The 18,797-nt window shown below is 41.3% G+C and overlaps 1 protein-coding gene across 6 annotated transcripts in view; it reads left to right on the top strand.

The window, feature by feature from the left end:
* AMPH (amphiphysin) overlaps positions 1–18,797 on the top strand; it is a 227,339-nt gene that overhangs the window by 151,269 nt on the left and 57,273 nt on the right. For all 6 annotated transcript variants that reach the window (XM_070615428.1, XM_070615426.1, XM_070615429.1 and 3 more), the window contains exons 8-11: positions 8,119–8,194; positions 8,897–8,979; positions 11,344–11,482; positions 12,614–12,742. In XM_070615428.1, the coding sequence (XP_070471529.1) occupies positions 8,119–8,194; positions 8,897–8,979; positions 11,344–11,482; positions 12,614–12,742 (427 nt within the window). The remainder of the gene's footprint in view (positions 1–8,118; positions 8,195–8,896; positions 8,980–11,343; positions 11,483–12,613; positions 12,743–18,797) is intronic.

Below are 18,797 nucleotides of genomic sequence, written 5' to 3'. Positions count from 1 at the left end.
TCTTTGACCTCATCCTCTACACTTCTTCATTCATCTCTGTGACCTGCTTAGGAGCTTACTGTATATGCCCAAAGAACACCTATCCTCTCCCACAGTCAGCATTTTGAACAGCTTAAATATGTAAAACTTTTAGAGATATAGATGAGACAAATAGCTATAATTTTAAGTTATTTACAGATTTTCCTCAATTTACGAAGGGATTATGTGCTGATAAACCCATTGTAAGTTGAAAGTGTTGTAAGTCAAAAATGCATGTAATGTACCTACCCTACTGAATGTCATAGCTTAGCCTAGCCTGCCTTAAACGTGCTCAGCACACTTACATTAGCCTATGGTTGGGCCAATCATATAACACAAAGCCTATTTTATAATAAAGTGTTGAATATCTCATAATTTATGAATACTGTTCTGAAAGTGAAAAACAAAATGGTTGGATGGGTACAGAATAGTTGTCACTGTATCGGTTGTTTACCCTCCTGATGGCAGGCATGGCTGACTGGGAGCTGTGGGGGCTGCCCCTGCCCAGTGTCACGAGAGAGGATTGTACAGCATATTGCTATGCTATATCCGGGAAAAGGTCAAAATTCAAAATTCTAAGTACAGTATCTACTGAACGTGTATTCCTTTCACACTATCATAAAGTTGAAAAATCCTAAGTCAAACCATCATAAGTTATTCATTTAAAATTACAAATTCTCTGGGCCAGCTCCGTGGCCGAGTGGTTAAGTTCGCGCGCTCTGATGCGGGGTCCCAGGGTTCGGATCCTGGGCGTGGACATGGCACCGCTTGTCGGGCCACGTTGAGGCGGCGTCCCACATCCCACAGCTAGAAGGACATGCGACTAAGATATACAACTGTGTACAGGGGAGTTTGGGGAGGTAAAGCAGAAAAAAAAATTACAAATTCTATGAAATTGTGTGGTTTTTAAGAAATGTTATTTTTTGCGCCCTTGTATTTCAAGATACTTGTATTGAAAATCTTTATATCCATCTTTGGTATCTGTGTCTTTGTCCTCATTAAAGATACTCATCAAGTCAGCCAGTGGTTGTCCAGAGTTTATCATCTTCCTCAACAGATATTCCATCCCAAACGCAAGTTGTCGTTTGCATATAATTAAGACAGTTATTCTTTTCACTTCCTCTGTAAGGGAATTTTTGTGATCTCAAATGAAATTACTTTCTTTATTGCTTTTTAAACTGATCTTTAAAAAGGCTTGGGTACCACAATGTTCAACACTTCCAATTATGAGATAATACTCCTGGGAAAATTGCCAAAAAGACAGTTATTATTTGCCTTAATGTGTATTGAGTATGTAAATTTTTTTTTCTAGTGCTCTTCTAGAAGAATCTAAAACTAGCATTGACTGATGTCATTCCAGGCTTATGTGCCTTCCCAAATAGTATTTAGTTATTCAAACTTGTCAGTGTCTTTTAATATGAAAGACTTCTGGGGACTTAAACACAACTGGAATATTTGAGGGGGAAATTTTGGAGAGAAACCTTTCCTCTTAGCTGGTCATACCCAGTATAAATGTTTCAGTGCTTTTTAATAGAGTCTAACTTCTCATTTCAGCGCTCAAATCTCTTTCCTCTTTGTGTCAATCAAATCCTGCCCTTTGATCAAAACCTAGCTTAGGCCTCTCTTTAAATGCAGTGTGTTCCTTGGTTAAACCCAGATTACTCAACCACCGTAATTGTGTGTGTTGTGTGTCTTTTTTTGTGTGAAAGAGAAAGAGATTGTTTATTGAATGCTTTCTATTTGCCACATATCATTTTATATACTTTACATACATAATCTCTAATTATCACTATTACACATATCCCCATTTTACGCATGAGGAAGTTAAGGATCCTGTTGCTTCAACACCTTGCCTAAAATTGTGAAGTTTGTGAATCCTAAAGCGGGCATTTAAAGACACTTCTGTGGTTTTTGCTATAGATTTTGATGCATTTAGGGCCTCTCTTTATTTAAAATGAGATTGCATGTAGTCTTTCATAAATAAAATTTATTTCATAAAATTATTTTATGAATAGATATGTTTTCTTCCCAGCCATATTGCTCCACCTTGAAACTGAAATTTGTCCTTTGTATCTTCTGTGCCTCCTATGGTGAAACAAGTAATTCTAGACAAGTAGTAACAAGCATGTATTAACTGATTAATGCCTGCAGTCCTGAAGCAAACACTCATAACCATTCGATATGTTGGGTGGAGTGTTCTGTAGATGTCTGTTACATCCAGTTGGTCTGTAGTGTTCTTCAAGTCTTCCATTTCCTTATTGACCTTCTGCCTAGTTGTTGTTTTCATTATTAAAAGTGAGGTACTGAAGTCTCCAACTGTTATTGGTGAACTGTCTATATCTGTTCAATTCTGTCAGCTTTTGCTTCATGTACTTTGGGGTTCTGTTGTTAGCTGTATACATGTTTATGACTGGTATATCTTCTTGATGGATCAACCATTTTATCTTTATAAAATCTTCTTCTTTGTCTCTAGTAACAAATTTGTCTATTTTGTCTGATATTCCTACAGCCATTCCAGTTCTCTTTTGATTGCTCTTTGCTTGCATGAATTTCTTTTACTTTCAACCTATTTGTGTCTTCAAATCTAAAGTGTGTCTCTTGTAGACAGCATATAGGTGGATCGTGTGTATATGTGTATGTTTTATCCATTCTGACAATCTCCGCCTTCTGATTGGCATGCTTAGTCCATTAATTTAATTACTGATAAAGTAGTTTACCATTTTGCTAATTGTTTCCTGTATGTCTTAGGTCTTTTTTGTTCTTCTGTTCTTTCATCACTGCCATATGTAGAAATTGTTTCAAATTTTGGATGTATAAAGGAGAAGAGAAATAAAGTACTACCTGGATGGGGGGATGTAGGTTCAATTTTAAAAGAGGAAATACTAGGGTATGTTTTTATGTTGTAAACGAGCTGACAATTCATAAGAGATGATAGAGAGGTATTACAAAGAAGGACAGCTCCAAAGTGGATACTGTAGCTAAATCTTCAAAATGAGTGAAGTCACCAGTCATTGAAAAGGATATTCTAGGCTGAGGTAGAGCATGCATGAAGGCATGGAGCTTGAAGAAGATGTGTGGGTTCATGGAACTTTAATTAGTTTACTGTATCTGGAGGTCAGAGTGAAAGTGTCAAGGAGGAGGGTTGCGGTGATAAAGCAGGAGAGAGCCAGTGGTCAGATTTATTTATCGTTCATTCAACAAATATCAGTTGACCACCCACTGTGTGCCAAGTACTCTTTCAGGTGCTGAAGATCCTGTACAGAAGCTTACCTTGAAGAATAGGGGAAGGCAATTATCAGGAAATAAATAGAGAATGAAACATCAGACAATAAGTTCAGTGAAGAAAATAAAACAAGATAATTTAATAGAGGGTGACATGGGGTGGGCTAACCAGTGTAGACTGGATGGTTAGCAAAGGCTTTTCTCAGAGAGATTGACAATACATGAGGAAAAGGAAGTTTTGGGAAAACTCTCCGTTTTGTATATGTTGAGTTTGAAGAATTACTAGAAAGTCCCAAAGGATATGTCTATTGGGCTAACCAGGTGTGGATCTTAAAAAGAGGTTCGGGAGTCATTATCTTACAGGTGGTAATTGATGCCATGAGAGTTAATGAGGTTAGTAGTGGAATAGGTCAGATGGCAAGATGAGGGCCAAAAACAGAACCTTTGAGAGCACCAATATTCAAGGAATGTGCAGAAGAGGAGCCTCAGAAGAACCGGACAAGAAATAATTAGAGATGTAGAAGGAGACATGGAAGAGACCTGGAAGAATATTATCTCAAAAAGCCAAGAATAGAGAGAATTTTAAAAGTGAGGGAGTGCCAAGAGTGTCATTACAATAGAGAGATCAAGTAGATGAGGACTAAAGATGCATTGCCTTCTGTGGACTTCCAGGGAGGTTCCAGTCAGGTTGGGTCACAAGCCTGCTTACAGGCATTGGAGACTCCATGGGGGAGGAGGAAGCAGAAACAGTGGATATCGTCTGTTACTTTGAAGATCTTGACTGTGATGGGCATGAGGAATCGTGGCAGTAGATATAGGGGGGAGGGAAGTTTGTGTTTTGGTTGGATAGTCACATGGATGTTGAGATCTGCTGTGTTAGTGTTGGGATTTGGTGAAGGAGAGAGAGGGAAACCATGAGACATGTGCCCTTGTGGACAGTGAATGGGCTTAGGCGGGGGTGCTGGGAGGTTGATAGGTGAACCGTGAAGAGGTTGAATATGTGTGGGATAAATCTCGGAGGAGGAAGTATAAATAAGCTCAGAAGATCAGGGGAGAGCTGAAGAAAACTCTTCTGTCTCCCACTCCACCATCATGCTAAGTCAGGGATGGCAGAGGATGCTTCTTCCATTGCAGGGACCTCAAGGGGAAGCAGTGACCACCATGCCCTCTGGCCCCCACCCCACCCTGGGTCACAGGTTTCTCTTAGGGCAGTGCAGAGGGGAGAGTGTCCTGGCCTGCAAACTGTGGCTATGATAAGCTTGGCTGTCAATCCTTCCCATTGTTTCCAAGAACAAAGAAATGTCTTAATAAAGAGATTAAGTTGGTCTTGACAGTTAACCAGAAGGGGCCTGAGGATGCCTCTGAGAAGTCCTTTGGGGAAATGGTAATGTCTCAGAGTCCCTTGTTTATGAAGAACTTGTGAGATGAAACCTCCCAAGCAGATAATATCAGCATTCGGAGCCTGGTACTCTTTGTGGATGCATATGTCACTGCTGGTGACGCTAGTTCTTTTCAAGCCAGGGTTGCAGTCAGAATATGCCCTCCCAGGCAGATGAGTGCCATGGTGGGTCATTCATTGGCTTGTTCGTTCATTCATTCATCCATTCATTCATTCATTCATGAAATATTTACTGCCTGCCTGCTCTGCCCAGGTGCTGTATTTGATGCTGGGCCTATAGGAGTGAAGTGGTCACAGGCAGTTCCTACTTTGAGAGCCTCTGGTTTCATGAATTGGAGAAAATCACTGTCTGATGAGTTGCATCAAAAATGCTGAGCACTTTTTTCCTAAGTTAAATACATCCTAGTTGATTTAATTTCTAAATTCTGAAAAGAAACCATAAGAGTATTAGAAAATTATAGATAATTTGTTTAGACATTCTAAATAAGGTATTTCTTTCTGGCACTGCACCAATTATTTCTCTAAGTAATAATTAACCTAAACGAGTTAACATATGCCGTATATCAGAAAACAAAACTTAAAGATGGAATATTCAAGCTTCGATATATTTAATAGAAAATCCCTTACAAATAAATAAGAAAGAGCAAGCACTAAGAAATAAGCAAAGAACATGAACAAGTGACTCACAAAGATGCTGGCTCTTGCCTTGCAAATTTACAGAGGTTTGTATGAAGTCGCATTCAAAGTTGAGGGAATGTGCAAGCCCAGCCCGCGTGGGGGCAGTTTGGCGGGGCCGTCAAAGCTTCTGTTGTCTGTGACTTTCACACGGCATTTACACTCAAGAAACTTACTCTGAGGAAATAGTAAGGCTGTACACAGAGTTCTCATTCATAGATCTTCATCAGGGTTTTGTGTATCATAGTGAAAAAATCAACGAAAATAAAATAATACCCGCCAATCAACTTCAACTACACCACACCCGCCCGCATCTGCGCCCATTTTCTGTTTAAGTCTGACCCATTCTTCAAGGTCTCCTAGGTTTGTCCTCTCAAGTGGATGTTTGCAGCTACTCCAGGGCCCATTGCTCCCCTCTCCTTTCAGTTCCTTTAGCTGTCTGTATCTGCTCATTTTCGATATTTAATCGTGCATGGTCTTTTGCGGTAACTGACATTCACATGCTGTTTTGAAATGTGCTCCTTTCCTACCAGTATGAATGTAGCATGTGTTCATTGATCAGCCCCTCTGGTGCTCCTCTAACTGCATTAGTTCCTGGAGTCACCTTAGCCCACCACTAGGCATGCACCCAGAGCCTCCTAGGCCCTTTGTTGAGTAATCAAATGAGGAACAGGAATTACTGTTCTATGGGGATCCTAGAGAAGGGATCCTGGGTTGCCACTTAAAGTGCCCAGGGAGATTTCTCTGCAAACCACACAATGAGCCAAGTCCCTCTGCATAATATTGTCAGGGCTCCTGCAATCTCTTCTCTCTCCCATCCAGCTGCCGCCTTAGTTAGCTTCTTCAAATACACATCCAAGTCGTCAGCTTTCCCCTGTCTCAAACACAGCCAGGGGCTGCAAATAACCATTGCCTGCAAGTAACTGCCGTGGGTCCTGGTCTGGACGGTCCCCTGCCTCAGAGCACCGATCAGCCTCACCCGGCCCTCATCTCCCAGGCTTCTGGTCTGACACTCCTAAGTATGTACTATTTCCCAAACACACCATGTCAGGATTTTTTTATGTATATGCACACACATATACATGATTATGTATATGATTTTAAATCAATTAGAGGAAAAATTATGTGAAATCAGGTACACATGATCACAATAGGTATAGAAAATTAAGATTAACTGGGACGTGGTAGGAATTTAAGGTACAGGATAAGCCATAGAAAAAGTAAATCTTACCAGCGGGATGGATTTAGCACTCAACTGTTATTTCATCTCTCAATCTCTAAATTGGACTTCTAGCTTTTATTTTGTTAAAATTCCAAACCACCTAATTCATGAGAAAACACAGATTTTGGTAGCACTGACATAACGTTATTCATGCTTAAGCAGAATTTCCTGACAAACATTCCGTGCTTTTCTATTGCATTTTCCTCCTTTTAAATTCAAATACTGGTTCTTCATTTATTAATTGCATGACCCTGGACAGTTAATCTCTCTATGCCTCAGTTTCCCTGGATATAAATTGAGGATCGCTGCCTCAGGGGTAGTTATGAGAATTAAGTGAGGAAATGTATGAAAGTGCTTAGATGGCTGCTCTTTCTTTTGGCTTTCATGGCAATGCAGCATTCTTCCACCTCTGCTTGTTGGAATCCTACACACAGCAAGTTGCAGCTCGACTACGGGAAGACCCCTTTTTTCTATCCTTTCAGCTCACTCTTTAAATAAGATGGGTGCCTACTGTGTGCAGGCACATTCTTATTCCCTAACTATATTCTAAACTCCCTAAATATATTTTTGTTCCATATATTAGGCCTACCTAATGTTTCTGTATCTAGGTCCTTACTTGATTCTTGATTGAGATTTGGAATCTAATTAACTAATCAGATTGCTGGGGTTATTTTCGAGAATGTTATTGAAACAAGAACATGAATTAAGTCACAGCAGTAATTTACTTGGATGGATTCAGAAGGATTGAGTCAATTCAGGGTCCAAAGAACCCTCATGTAAAAACAGAGGGAGCTTATACTGGGTGCATGGGGCTGAATCCGTGTGTGATTGGTGTGCTTAGGGACATAAAAATGAAGACTGAGGGACTCTGCTCATGTCACAGAGCACCGCCACTGATGACTTTGCTTCACAAACACATGTGAGGTGCTGTGAATGGACAGCTTATGTTTCTATTTTCTTAGTGATAGCACGTTCTCACTTTAGCTAAAGAATTGTAATTAATTTGTGGGTTTTTTAATTTCCCTCTGTTAAACAAATTTCAGAGTCCAAATATATGGTACCAAAACTGGCCCATTTATATTTTATAAGAATTAGTAATAAAAATCTGTATCCCCAAACCTTTATCTATCTATCTATCTATCTATCTATCTATCTATCTATCTATCTGTCTGTCTATCTAAAATACAATCAAATTCTTAGGGCATTGATTCCAAAAGTGTTGTCTTGGAACCAACAGCATCAGTATCACGTAGAACGTGTTAGAAATGCAAGTTCTCAGGCCCCACCTCAGACTTACTGAATCCAAAACAAACTCCAGGTGATTCTGCAGCACATTAAAGTGTGAAAACCAGTGTCTTACAGTATTGATTACATTTTAGAGGAGGTCACGCTCTATGCTCAAAAATGTTATTTTTGCTCACAGGAAAGATTGGGCATACTTTGGGTTACTTTATTTAATCTAGTGTTTTTCAAAATTATATAAGAAAACCTATTTTTAGTAGATTTCGTTGACATTAAAAACACAGTTTTGCAGACTGGCCTTTCTCCTCTCTTCTTTCCTCTTTGAATCTCCACATGGCAGACGAGTTGGATTTTATGTCAATACTTTCAAAAATGTCTCCAGCCTTGAGGCCAAGTTTCATAAGGAAATTGCGGTGGTGAGTAACGATGATTATTTTTACTTATGGAATGTAAAGTAAATGAACATTTATTCTGGCAGCAAATGAAACGGTGTAGCGTCATGCGAAGAATTCACTCTCTTGCATATTTCTTTTAAGTGTTATGACTCGTAGTAATATTTCTACAGTTTTTTGTAGTGACCACATAGTTTTTTATATCTTCTAGAGGTTTTAGTTATAAAATTTAGATATAAAAAATACTGTCATGAATCGCTGCCTGATTTTATTTCTGTTTTCAAATTCCTTTTCTCTTGTCACAGTCTTTTTTTTTTTCAGTCAGCTTTTAAAGTTGGAGTTTTAAGTGATACTTTAGGCTGAGGGAAATTTCATCTCCAAATATTCAGATCATCAGCCACTTTGTCATCCACTAATATTTTCTTAGTTGAGCTGGGTGGTTGTGTGATTTTAGTAGAGTAAATGTAAATAATGTTTTTTTTTTCTGCTGTATACTCTGGTTAATAAATATATTTTGGTTTTTCTTAGTTTATTTCTGTTCGTAGTCTTTCAGTTTTGACATGAATTTTAAGTGGGACCATATACAGAATTTAAATTATACTGGTACCATAGATACGATCATAAGATTCTTAGCTTTTCAATGAGCAATTCCTGTCTTGGGGCAATAGCCTGAATTGGCACCAGAATGACTTGCAGCTAATAGACAAGTGGCCTCTGTCCCTTTAGCTTTGCCACAAACTGTATGAAGTGATGACGAAACTGGGCGACCAGCACGCTGACAAGGCCTTCACCATTCAAGGAGCTCCCAGGTAGGCCATGTTCATCACAGCCAAGTTCATGTCCCTGCACCTTGAATGCCATGCTTGTTGCAGTGTCTGCAGTCTGTCCCAGCCTATACTGTTCTACTCATCCTATAAAAATCCAAAACCGAGGGGCCGTTCCATCTAGAGGCTGACGCCAGCCTTCGGTCTGTCCTTTAACATCTACCTTTAGCCTTCAGATTTACCCTACATGGGCTTTTGTCACTGTCACGATGGAATAGATTATCTGCCTCTCTCTGATTTCCACAGGACCTGACAGCAATGCTGTAAATTTTTAACATATAATTTCTAGTTGTGTACTTGTTACTTTCTTTGGAGAAGAAAGGAATCTCCCAAACTCAGGACCATCCGGGTGCTTATCATTGGTGCTGGCATCTGTAATGAAGCCATTTTGGGAAAGGAAAGAGGAAGCAGTGAGACCTCACAATCATCTTCCCTCCTAACTCGACCTGGGAAAATCTGTGTTGTTTTGGTTTACTACACGTTGTTATTTTGGGTATGCCTGTCAAATACACCGACGGCCCAGTGATCCATAGGTATATTGTCTGCCTTGCCAGGATTTGGCTTCACACCAGCTTTCTCCTGTGCTTTTGGAATCCCTTTTATTCCATCCCTCTCAGGCATTATGTACTCAAGGAATGCAGGCTAGTGAGCCTTGGCTGGAAGTCAGAAGACCCAGCTTTCAGGTTTATGACTGTAGTTAACTTGCTTTGCCTTCCTTGATTAAGTCCAATAACCTCTCTGGTTAAAGATCTCGTTTTTTTTAGTCAATAGAAAAAAAAAAGATGCTATTGAATAAAACAGATATTCTAGGGTAATATACAGTCCTGAAATTCTATATTTGTGATTTTAACATCAGTCAGTGTATACACTCATACGCCTGCACATATAAAAACACACACACTCCTACACAGGCACCACCATCACCATATTCAGTGTTTGGATCTCTCTGGGGGCAGCTGAGTTTCTTATTCCATGCTCTTTGGGTTAGCTGTACTTGTAGTCTCTGCCACGGCTGCTATACCAAGTGAACCTTACGTATATCTTCTCTTTCTACGGGAAAGACCATTGCCTAAAAGAATACATGAAAGGGGTAGAGCTGTTGTTTCCAGTACAGTTATTTTGATATGGGGCTGGGGACAAAGAGAGAATTGTAATAACATCAAAATGACATTAGAATGTTTTAGGAATGAAGTACATGAAAAAAATTAAGGGTTGCTCCCTGATAGAAAGGTGAAAGACAAATCCATCTGAAAATTTCAATGTTGCTGAATCAGATTAAATGAAGATAAACATGGGGCCATGGCCACTTAACAAATGTTCCTTTCATTTTTTTCAACGTTCCTCCGCAAAATGAGGGAGTGAGTGAGCTCAGTGGGATCTTATTAAGATCAACTGGGGCTGAGCTCCCGACCAATCATGGAGGCCATGATTGCTGGCATGGGCCCAATCGTGTGCACATCCGTGTTCTCTCCACAGGACCCGTTCCCTCGGCCCCTTGAATATGTAGACCGTGCCATGGTGTACATGCTCATTTATTTTGGGGTACATACCTGTTCCCTTGATTTGTAGACTTTAGAAATTCTTAGAGTGAAGGATGTGTCCCAAGTGTCCTCTTAGTCATTGCCTTTGGGCTATTCACAAGCATCTGGCCCTGTGCCAGAAACGTGGCGGGTTCTCAGGACACATTCCCAAGTCTGGTCCGTCACTTAATTTGTTTGCACATTGCCGAGTGTCTGAGTTGCATCATTGTGTTCCATAAGTTGTAGAAAGAGAAACAGTTAATGAATTGATTCCCAAATGTTGTCAGAAAGCACCCCTACAAAATCTTAGCACCATCCTAAGAATGCCTTTTTACATAAAATTGATCATTTTCAGGGTAGAATTTTTTTTTTCATAGATTATGACAGCAAGATTCTTTTGTAAATCAGAAGTGAAATGAGTTCCATTAATTCAGCGTATATTTGGAAGATTCTCGTAGAGCCTGTTTGCCATAGTGGAAAGAACAGGGGGTTTGCATTACTAAGGCCTGAATTCAGATCCTCTGAATTACTGAGTGTCTTTAGGGTTTTTAACCTCTTTGTGCCCAACTTTACTTACGTGTAAAGTGGGGACAATAACGCATGAGTGTTGTGGTGATTAGAGATAGCATATGAACGGGGTCTGGCACACAGTGTACAGTGAATGGTACCAATTATCACCATCACCATCAATAATAACCAGAATAACCTGGAAAGGGGGATAGATGACACAGCACCTGTTATGCCTCAGGATTTCTCTGGGTTGGAGGACCCCTGATAAATAAGTACTGTTCTGAGAAGGCCCCTTACTTACTCTTATGTGTGCATCTAGTGATTCTGGTCCTCTCCGCATCGCGAAGACGCCATCGCCGCCCGAGGAGCCTTCGCCCATCCCGAGCCCGACAGCAAGCCCCAATCATACACTGGCACCTGCGTCTCCTGCACCAGCAAGGCCTAGGTCACCTTCGCAGGTAGACAGAGATCAAGTATACTGGGGGAAATGGAAGAACTCGTGGTGAGACGACCCCAGCTGGGATAAACCCACGCTGCTGGGGCATAAAGAGGAGTTTCCAGGTGGAGAGTCTCTGAGGGGTGAGGCTCCAGGCACTGTGATCGTCACTAAGGACTCCCCTTAGTTTCTTAGGTGGATTTTTATATTTCCTCACACCTTCTCTGCTTGAGTGTGTTGAGACTTCTCTATGCAATCTCAGCTTCCTCAGGCTGGCATGGTCTTCTCTTCTCCCATCTCTTGCTTTTCCGAATCCTTTCCTTCAAGGCTCCGTTTAATCCTCCCTTCTCCATGAAACCCGCCTCCTGTAGCACCTTAGATAACACTTGGGGCAAATACGGCCAAGAACAACTGTTCTGTTTATCTGTCATTTCACGTTTTTTTTTGTATCAGCCACAGTATATTGCATATGAGTAGGTGCTCACCAAAAGTGTGTGGAACAAGTGAAAGGAAGAAACAGTAAGGGCCAGAAAAGGTACATGTAGAGAAAAATTGCCACCCTTATCTTTGGGTGAAGATGAAATTTCTTTAGGAATCTTGAAGTCTGCAGTCTGGTTCAAGGTTCCGTGTGTGTGGCTGGACCTCAGGAGAGTCATAGAAGATGTATGTGATAGATTTCCAAAGTTCTTACTTTTCAGAATACTGGAGTGGACAGTGAAATGTGTGCTGCCTATAGGTGATCTCGCTGATTCCAGTGAAAAGCTTGCTTGATTTTAGTTTTAAAATTCTAATCTATTGCTGGAGTGAGATATCATTTTCAGTTTACTTCAGAGAAGGTCTTGCCTTAGTTTAGCTTTAGAGGCACAGGGACCTGACCCTGTGGCCCACTGTGTGGATAGCACTTGTGTTGGGATGAATGGAGCCTCGTAGCCTGAATACGTCTCATTGGACCCTTGCTTGTCAGTGTTCAGAGAGCCGCCCAAGTAGATTGCATTCTTTACCTGAATCAGGTAGGTTATTTCTATAGGCAGAGCTACCTTTCAATCAGTGGTCGGTCTGTCTGCCTCGCTCCCTTCACATGACATTTCTGCACCTCGTGTGCATCCTCTTAGGCTGAATTAACCACTGTTTGTTTGTCTTGAATGCTTTGTAGACAAGGAAGGGTCCTCCTGTCCCACCGCTGCCTAAAGTCACTCCGACAAAGGAACTGCAGCCAGAGAACATCATCAGTTTCTTTGAGGACAACTTTGTTCCGGAAATCAGTGTGACGACACCTTCCCAGGTGAGTGCCTGGTACACACTGGGATGTCCACGAAGGTCCCATGGTGGAGGGACTCTCTGAGGTCCCCTCTAAGGAAAGCGGCAGGCCTTAGAGGCAACAGTCTAATTTCAGTTGTCGTTTAGGTTTGCTTGGTATGTATGAAGCATTCACAAATAGGAGAGATACAGTATTTGAAAATACTCATTTTTTAAAATTCTTAACAGGAGTACATGCTTATTTTAGAAAATTGGGAAAATATTGGAAAGTGCAAAATGAAGAATTTTAATAATCACTTAAATCAGACCACTCTGACAAAGCCACTAATGGACTTGGGTTTATTTTCTTTTAGCCAGTTTTTTTCTAGGTATCTATTGATTTTGCACCACAAAATTCAGATTGTATTGTTGTGTATTCTTGACTTTTCTACTTAATTTTATTGAGCATTTTTTTCATATCATAATACTGTCTTTTCAAAAAAAATGTTTAGCCAGAGTATTCTATCAGATGGATGTACCAAACCCTGATTGTGGCCACAGGTTGCTTCCAATTTTTCTGTTACTTCGCCAGCACTATTCATTCATGTTTATGCCTTCATTATTTCTTTCATGTTGATTCCTAGTAGAGAATAGGAAAATGAAATGAAAACAGGCGCCTATTTTTAAGTCTTTTGACCTTTAGCAGAGTCTAATCCATTTATGTGATTTGGCAAATGGAAACATTAGCATTCCTCCTGCTTTCAAAGACCCCTGGGTGCGTGTGCTCCACCGACAGTGCTCTCGTTGGTCTGCAGACCTGTCCCTGCTAGTGGTGTGGCTGTCCCATTGCCTCAAGAATAGTCTTGACTTCCAGGGCTGCTCCTAATGCCATAGACGCCATGTCTTTGCTTTAGGAGTGAAAGTCTTAAAGGGAAGCCATGCCAATATCACTTCCTCCCAGTGTCCTCAGGGTCAGAAATAGTTACATTTTGCAAGAGGTGTGAACATGATACTATAATTATGGAACGCATTGATAACAACACTATGTACAACATCCCAATTACAGTCACATACTGTTGATGGTAATGGAAATAATGTACTAGTAACAGGGAGCTCAGAAAATAAGAAGTCAGGAGCAACGCGGTGGCAAATCGTTTATCATCCCTTTCAAGAGCATTTATCAGTAGGTACCATGCTTTAGTGATTGTTTGCCTCCTGTTGTTTGTACGAGATGCTGAATTTGATGAGCTAACTCAGGCCTGAAATGTGATTTAGCAGCTCGTTTTAGGAGGGGGAATAGCATGGTTATCAGTGCATGGACAATTATGTCTGTGGAAACACAGAGGCCACCAGGGGTAACTGTCTTAGAGCCAAATGATCTGTCCCTGCATCTGCCAGTTGCCTGGCACCAAACTTGAATGGTTCTCATTTCCAAGTCGTGCTGGCCATTTGTGTCTGCTAATAGCTCAGCTTCGTTCTCTTTTTTGCTGCATCAGTTTTCGAAGTGAGTGTGTCGGACGGTGATAATACCCTTACTCAAGTTGCTTTCACTGGGACCCTCCAAGAACACCCTCTCAATTCCATCACAAATCGAGAATGTGGTCACCTAGAAGCCTTGTGTACTTAGCTGACGACATTTCCATTTAGCATTTAAGGCAGCCGAAGTAGAGAAAATGTATCACTAGTTCTGAAATAAAGATGGGATTCTTTCTTTAAAATGTTTCTTTATTTGCAGTTTCCTAACTCATCTAAGGGTCCTTCATGGTGACGGAAAAAAAAAAAGAATGAAAGCACATTTTAAAATTACAAATACCAGAAGAGGCCCCTATGTACTTCTAGGAGCATTAACTTTTGCTGGTATTGTTGAGTGAGAGTGATGGGAAAAGTGAAGAGTTGAAGGAGAGGGAGAGGACCCACCTTTCAAAGCAGAACCATCTCCAGCTGTGGCTGCTGCAGTGACGCCATCAGCTGGTAGAGCCACCGGCCCCAGCTTGCCTCGTCTGAATGCACGACTCCAAGGCTGTTGGGAAGGGAAGGAAAAGCACCCCTCCACCAGTACCTTTTATAACTTACTGGCTGTGTGTCATGTCCGTTAGTCTGCCAGGTGATTTTGCAAAAACTGACCGCCAGAGACTTTATGGGGGTGCATTTTGGGGGTTCAACTGCATTTATGTTGTATTGTTTTAATCTGGGGAGGAGGCAGAAGGGGGTTTCTGTCATTTTTGCTGAATCTGAGAAGCAATCTAGCTCTAGCAGGTGGACCACAGTGTATGACTTGAAGCATTTGCGTTGACTCAGTGGCTGTTAGTCTCACGTCCTGATGTCAAGAGAGAGAATGAAGCAGTGATTTATATTTCAGTCTGTTTTCTCACTTATCGAGTGATGTAATCTAGCTTTCTTTACAAATTTACAGATGCTGCCTTTTCCTGAAGCGTCTTGACAGTTTCCTCTGTAGATATCAATAGAGCCATTTTGTGTTACTTTAGCCTTTTGGGTCCCAACTAGCAGAGACTCTGATTCGGCAGATCTGGGGTGGGGACCAAGAATCTGCTTTGCTAACAAGGTGATGTTGATGCCACTGCTCTTGGGACCACGTTGTGAGAACCAGTTTTAGGCCATCAGGATTTCCATGTGGTACAAATTTGTGGCCATGAACAAACTACCACAGTGAATGAACAGATTTCTTCCAGGGAAATATCTATTTGAGTCAAGTGTATGTCATGACTGACCATTTATAACTGCTCCCTTTAAAAATAGTGTGACTTAAAATGTTCCGTATTTAGGGCTGTTGGACTCACACACACATGTATGCGTATAGTAGTTTATGTGTTGATAAGATTGTCCATCAAGATATGTATTGTAAATGAATGGTTTGTCTCATCTGGACAGTAATGTTTTTGGACATGCACAGAGAAATGATGAAAAAGAATAAATAGAAATGCCAGGAGAAAATGAAATGTCAGCTGCGAGGAAACAGAATATTGAAAGCTAGACAGCTCAGATGTATCTGAAAAGGTTTCTCCCAGACACATATATTGTAATAATAGAGAGTGGTCCATCTAAATTTTATTTTAATATTTAAAAAATATTTAATGGGTCATTCTATATTTAACAGATAGGTTTATGTCCCCAGTTGGCTATTTTTATCATATGCTTTATGGGGAGGAAAAGCATTTGTATTAATCCCACCCAGAAGCTCAAAATGTGATGATTGCAATGTTCCTCATCTCTGATGGATTTGTGTTCCTCATCACAGCGATGATTCTCTTGAGTGTGTCCTGGGATTGGAAACAGAAATCGGTCAGGCCTACAGAGCCCTCTAATGGCCCAAACCTTAAATACATCTCAGAATCTTTGGGAAATATCCTTACCTGCTTACCGGAAGATGCTTGAGTGTCAAGCTCAAAGAGCTGTATACAGAAATGGACCTGCCAAAGGATGAACCCATCCTTCTCTATTTTTCCCTCCCAGACACCTAATAGACATCCCGTGTGTATACGTGTGTGTGTTTTCCTGCATTATTCTTTTAAAACCGCATTTTCCTTCTATTCCTATAAGATGCTGGGAAAAGGGGGTCCTTGGTCATATGAGGCTGGGAGGGGCTGCATCCCCTTTTGCTTTTTCATAGTTCATGTCAGCATGTTCAAATCTCTGAGAAATTCTGCAGCAAAAGCCCTATTTGTTTAAATCAGAGTTTCCCAGACAATCTCCCCTTCCCCAAAAAGCCCTGTTCCTGGGAAATGGATGTTTGGTAAGACATTTTAAAAAGGAGGATTTAAAAGCTATTATGTCCCTGGAAACTAAATTTGTGGCACAGGAATAAGATTTTAACAGGAGAGCAAGACGAAAAAAGCCATCATTTATATACACATAGATATGTATACGTGCAAGGTTGTTTCTTTTCTCTTCCAGGAATGTTTTGAGTTGCTTTCTAGTTTCGCTTGAAGATTTAACTTTAATTCAGATGTTCATGCTTCCCTCTCACCAGGGCTTTCCTTAGGGATTGTGGCCCTGAGCAAATTTTTTTGGAGGTCTCTGTCCACCTAAACAGTTTGAGTCACTTGACATGAGCATGTTAGCAACATCTTGGTGGCAAGTCTCATGAGATTCCATAAATGAAATGCCATGCCAGCCAGAGGGGCAAACTGCTCACCAGCCACCTTGTCGGAAGCAAGCCTGGCCACCACGGTCCCAACAACCTGGTGGATGTGACCCCCAGAGTTCCTGGGGCATGTGATGGACCCTCCATATGGAGTAGGGTCGGGGAGTGCTCCAAAGAGGAGAGATGGGGCCAGGCCCAAGCAGATTGTAGTGCAGACTCGGGGTGCCCTGACCACTGGCACTGCCAGCCACAGCTGGTCCCCACAACCAGAGGAGGATTTAGAAAATTTCAAGCAAGGTGCTCAAAAGTGGAGGAGCCTCCTTTGGTGTAAGGTCTGGGGCAGCGTCTGTGCTTGCCCATCTTCCTGTCAAGTGGCAGAAGGGAGAAAAGATGGCCTGTTTGGGGATTTTTCTCATAGCGGATACCCCCAACTATTTTGCCTCAATCTTTTTCCCAACAATGATGTTGCAGTTTTTCTCTCTCTGATAGAGCTTTCCCATTTACAAATCCAGAGGGATTATCTTTTGAACACCCAAGCTTATTCCTCCAAGCCTTTCTCATGGCTTCTGTTGGGGGTGCCTGCTGTGCTGGAAGGGGAGACATCAGCACAGCCTTTAAATCCTGTGTCTGTCGGGATCCATTTAGCACCATTAACTATGCTACTTTTATATTTCTGTTTTGCAGCCAAGTACTGCATCTTACATTTTAAGTTCATGAAATCATCCTCTTTTTCCTAGCCAATCAGACTGAAATAGGTTTTCAACTTGGAAAATAAGGTCATCAAATGGCCCCTTTTTCTCTCCACAATCCTGATGAGGCCAGCCTGCAATTATGCGCATATGCGCTGCTCATTCCTGGGTATCTGTAACCTGGTTTTAAATACCACCATGGCTTTTCTTTTTAATGTAGCATCTTTCTAGACCAGCTGCTTCTTCTTTCAGTTGATATTTTTTCAAAGTAAACATGTTAATGTTCTTTTAAGATAGAAAGAATTAGTGAGGTGAAAATTGGAAGGAAGAAAAATATACAGTGCATTTCAAGCCCAAATGCAGTCAGTTTATCGCCGTGGTGGATCACCCACAGCATTGCTCCGTTCCTTGAGCAGGGATAACCAAACCGTGCAGTTCGTTTATCATATGGGATTCTGACAGTATTCTTCAATCATTGAGTTATTTGGCCTCACAACCTTCCATGGTTCTCAGCCTCTAGAGCGTCTAACAATGGCCAGACCCCTCCCAGTTTCCCCCTATTTTGTATCGTCTGTTGTACACCCTTATAGGGCATCTCGTGATTGAACCCTTTTTGAGTTTTTGTATTTTCGAATGTGGTTTGAGGTGTGGGTTAGGGAGTGGTGGTTAGCTGGCACAGAGAGGAAAGCAGGAGGAGGAAAGGAAAGAGCCAAAGGATGAGTGGGGAGTAGAGAAGGAGCTCAGGATGGGGAAGCATGCGAATGAGTGATGGCTGAGCCCCCAGCCAGAATGGGGATGGCTACTGAATGTCTATATTCCTGAGTCTGTTATATATGCAGGGTCTTGTTCAGTCCGGTTTTGCCATCGTTCCTGTGATTTGCAGGTCATTATCCCTGCTTTAGAGAGGAGCCTGTCATCTTTCTGCCCCACTGTGGTCTCCCAGGGCAGACATGGAAAGCAGAAGGCTGTAGTCCATGTGCACCAGCCTTTTAAGCACCTGAAGAATAGCAGAGACTAGACATCCAGTACATGAGCAAATCTATTTTAACTCTTTCTTCTCTCAATATTCAGGACACGTGTTCTTTAGAACTTCTTTGGGTTTTTGATGTTAGCAAAGTTTTTCAGGTTGTTACACACCAGTGATGTTATTGGTAAATACCTGGATAGTGCTAGAAGGGTCTTCTAGCCACTTGTCCGTCCACTAGTCTTAAGAGAACCTCATTGTAAGCGGAGGCCTGATCGGTCTTCCCTGCCATGTCTATTCTCATTACTGACAACTTTACACTCTTAGTCATAGTATATGTGAGGGC

Source organism: Equus przewalskii, chromosome 4, assembly GCF_037783145.1.
Source record: "Equus przewalskii isolate Varuska chromosome 4, EquPr2, whole genome shotgun sequence".
NCBI lineage: Eukaryota > Metazoa > Chordata > Mammalia > Perissodactyla > Equidae > Equus > Equus przewalskii.
Note: the sequence above shows the minus strand (reverse complement) of the source record. Positions and strands in the feature narration are given on the sequence as shown.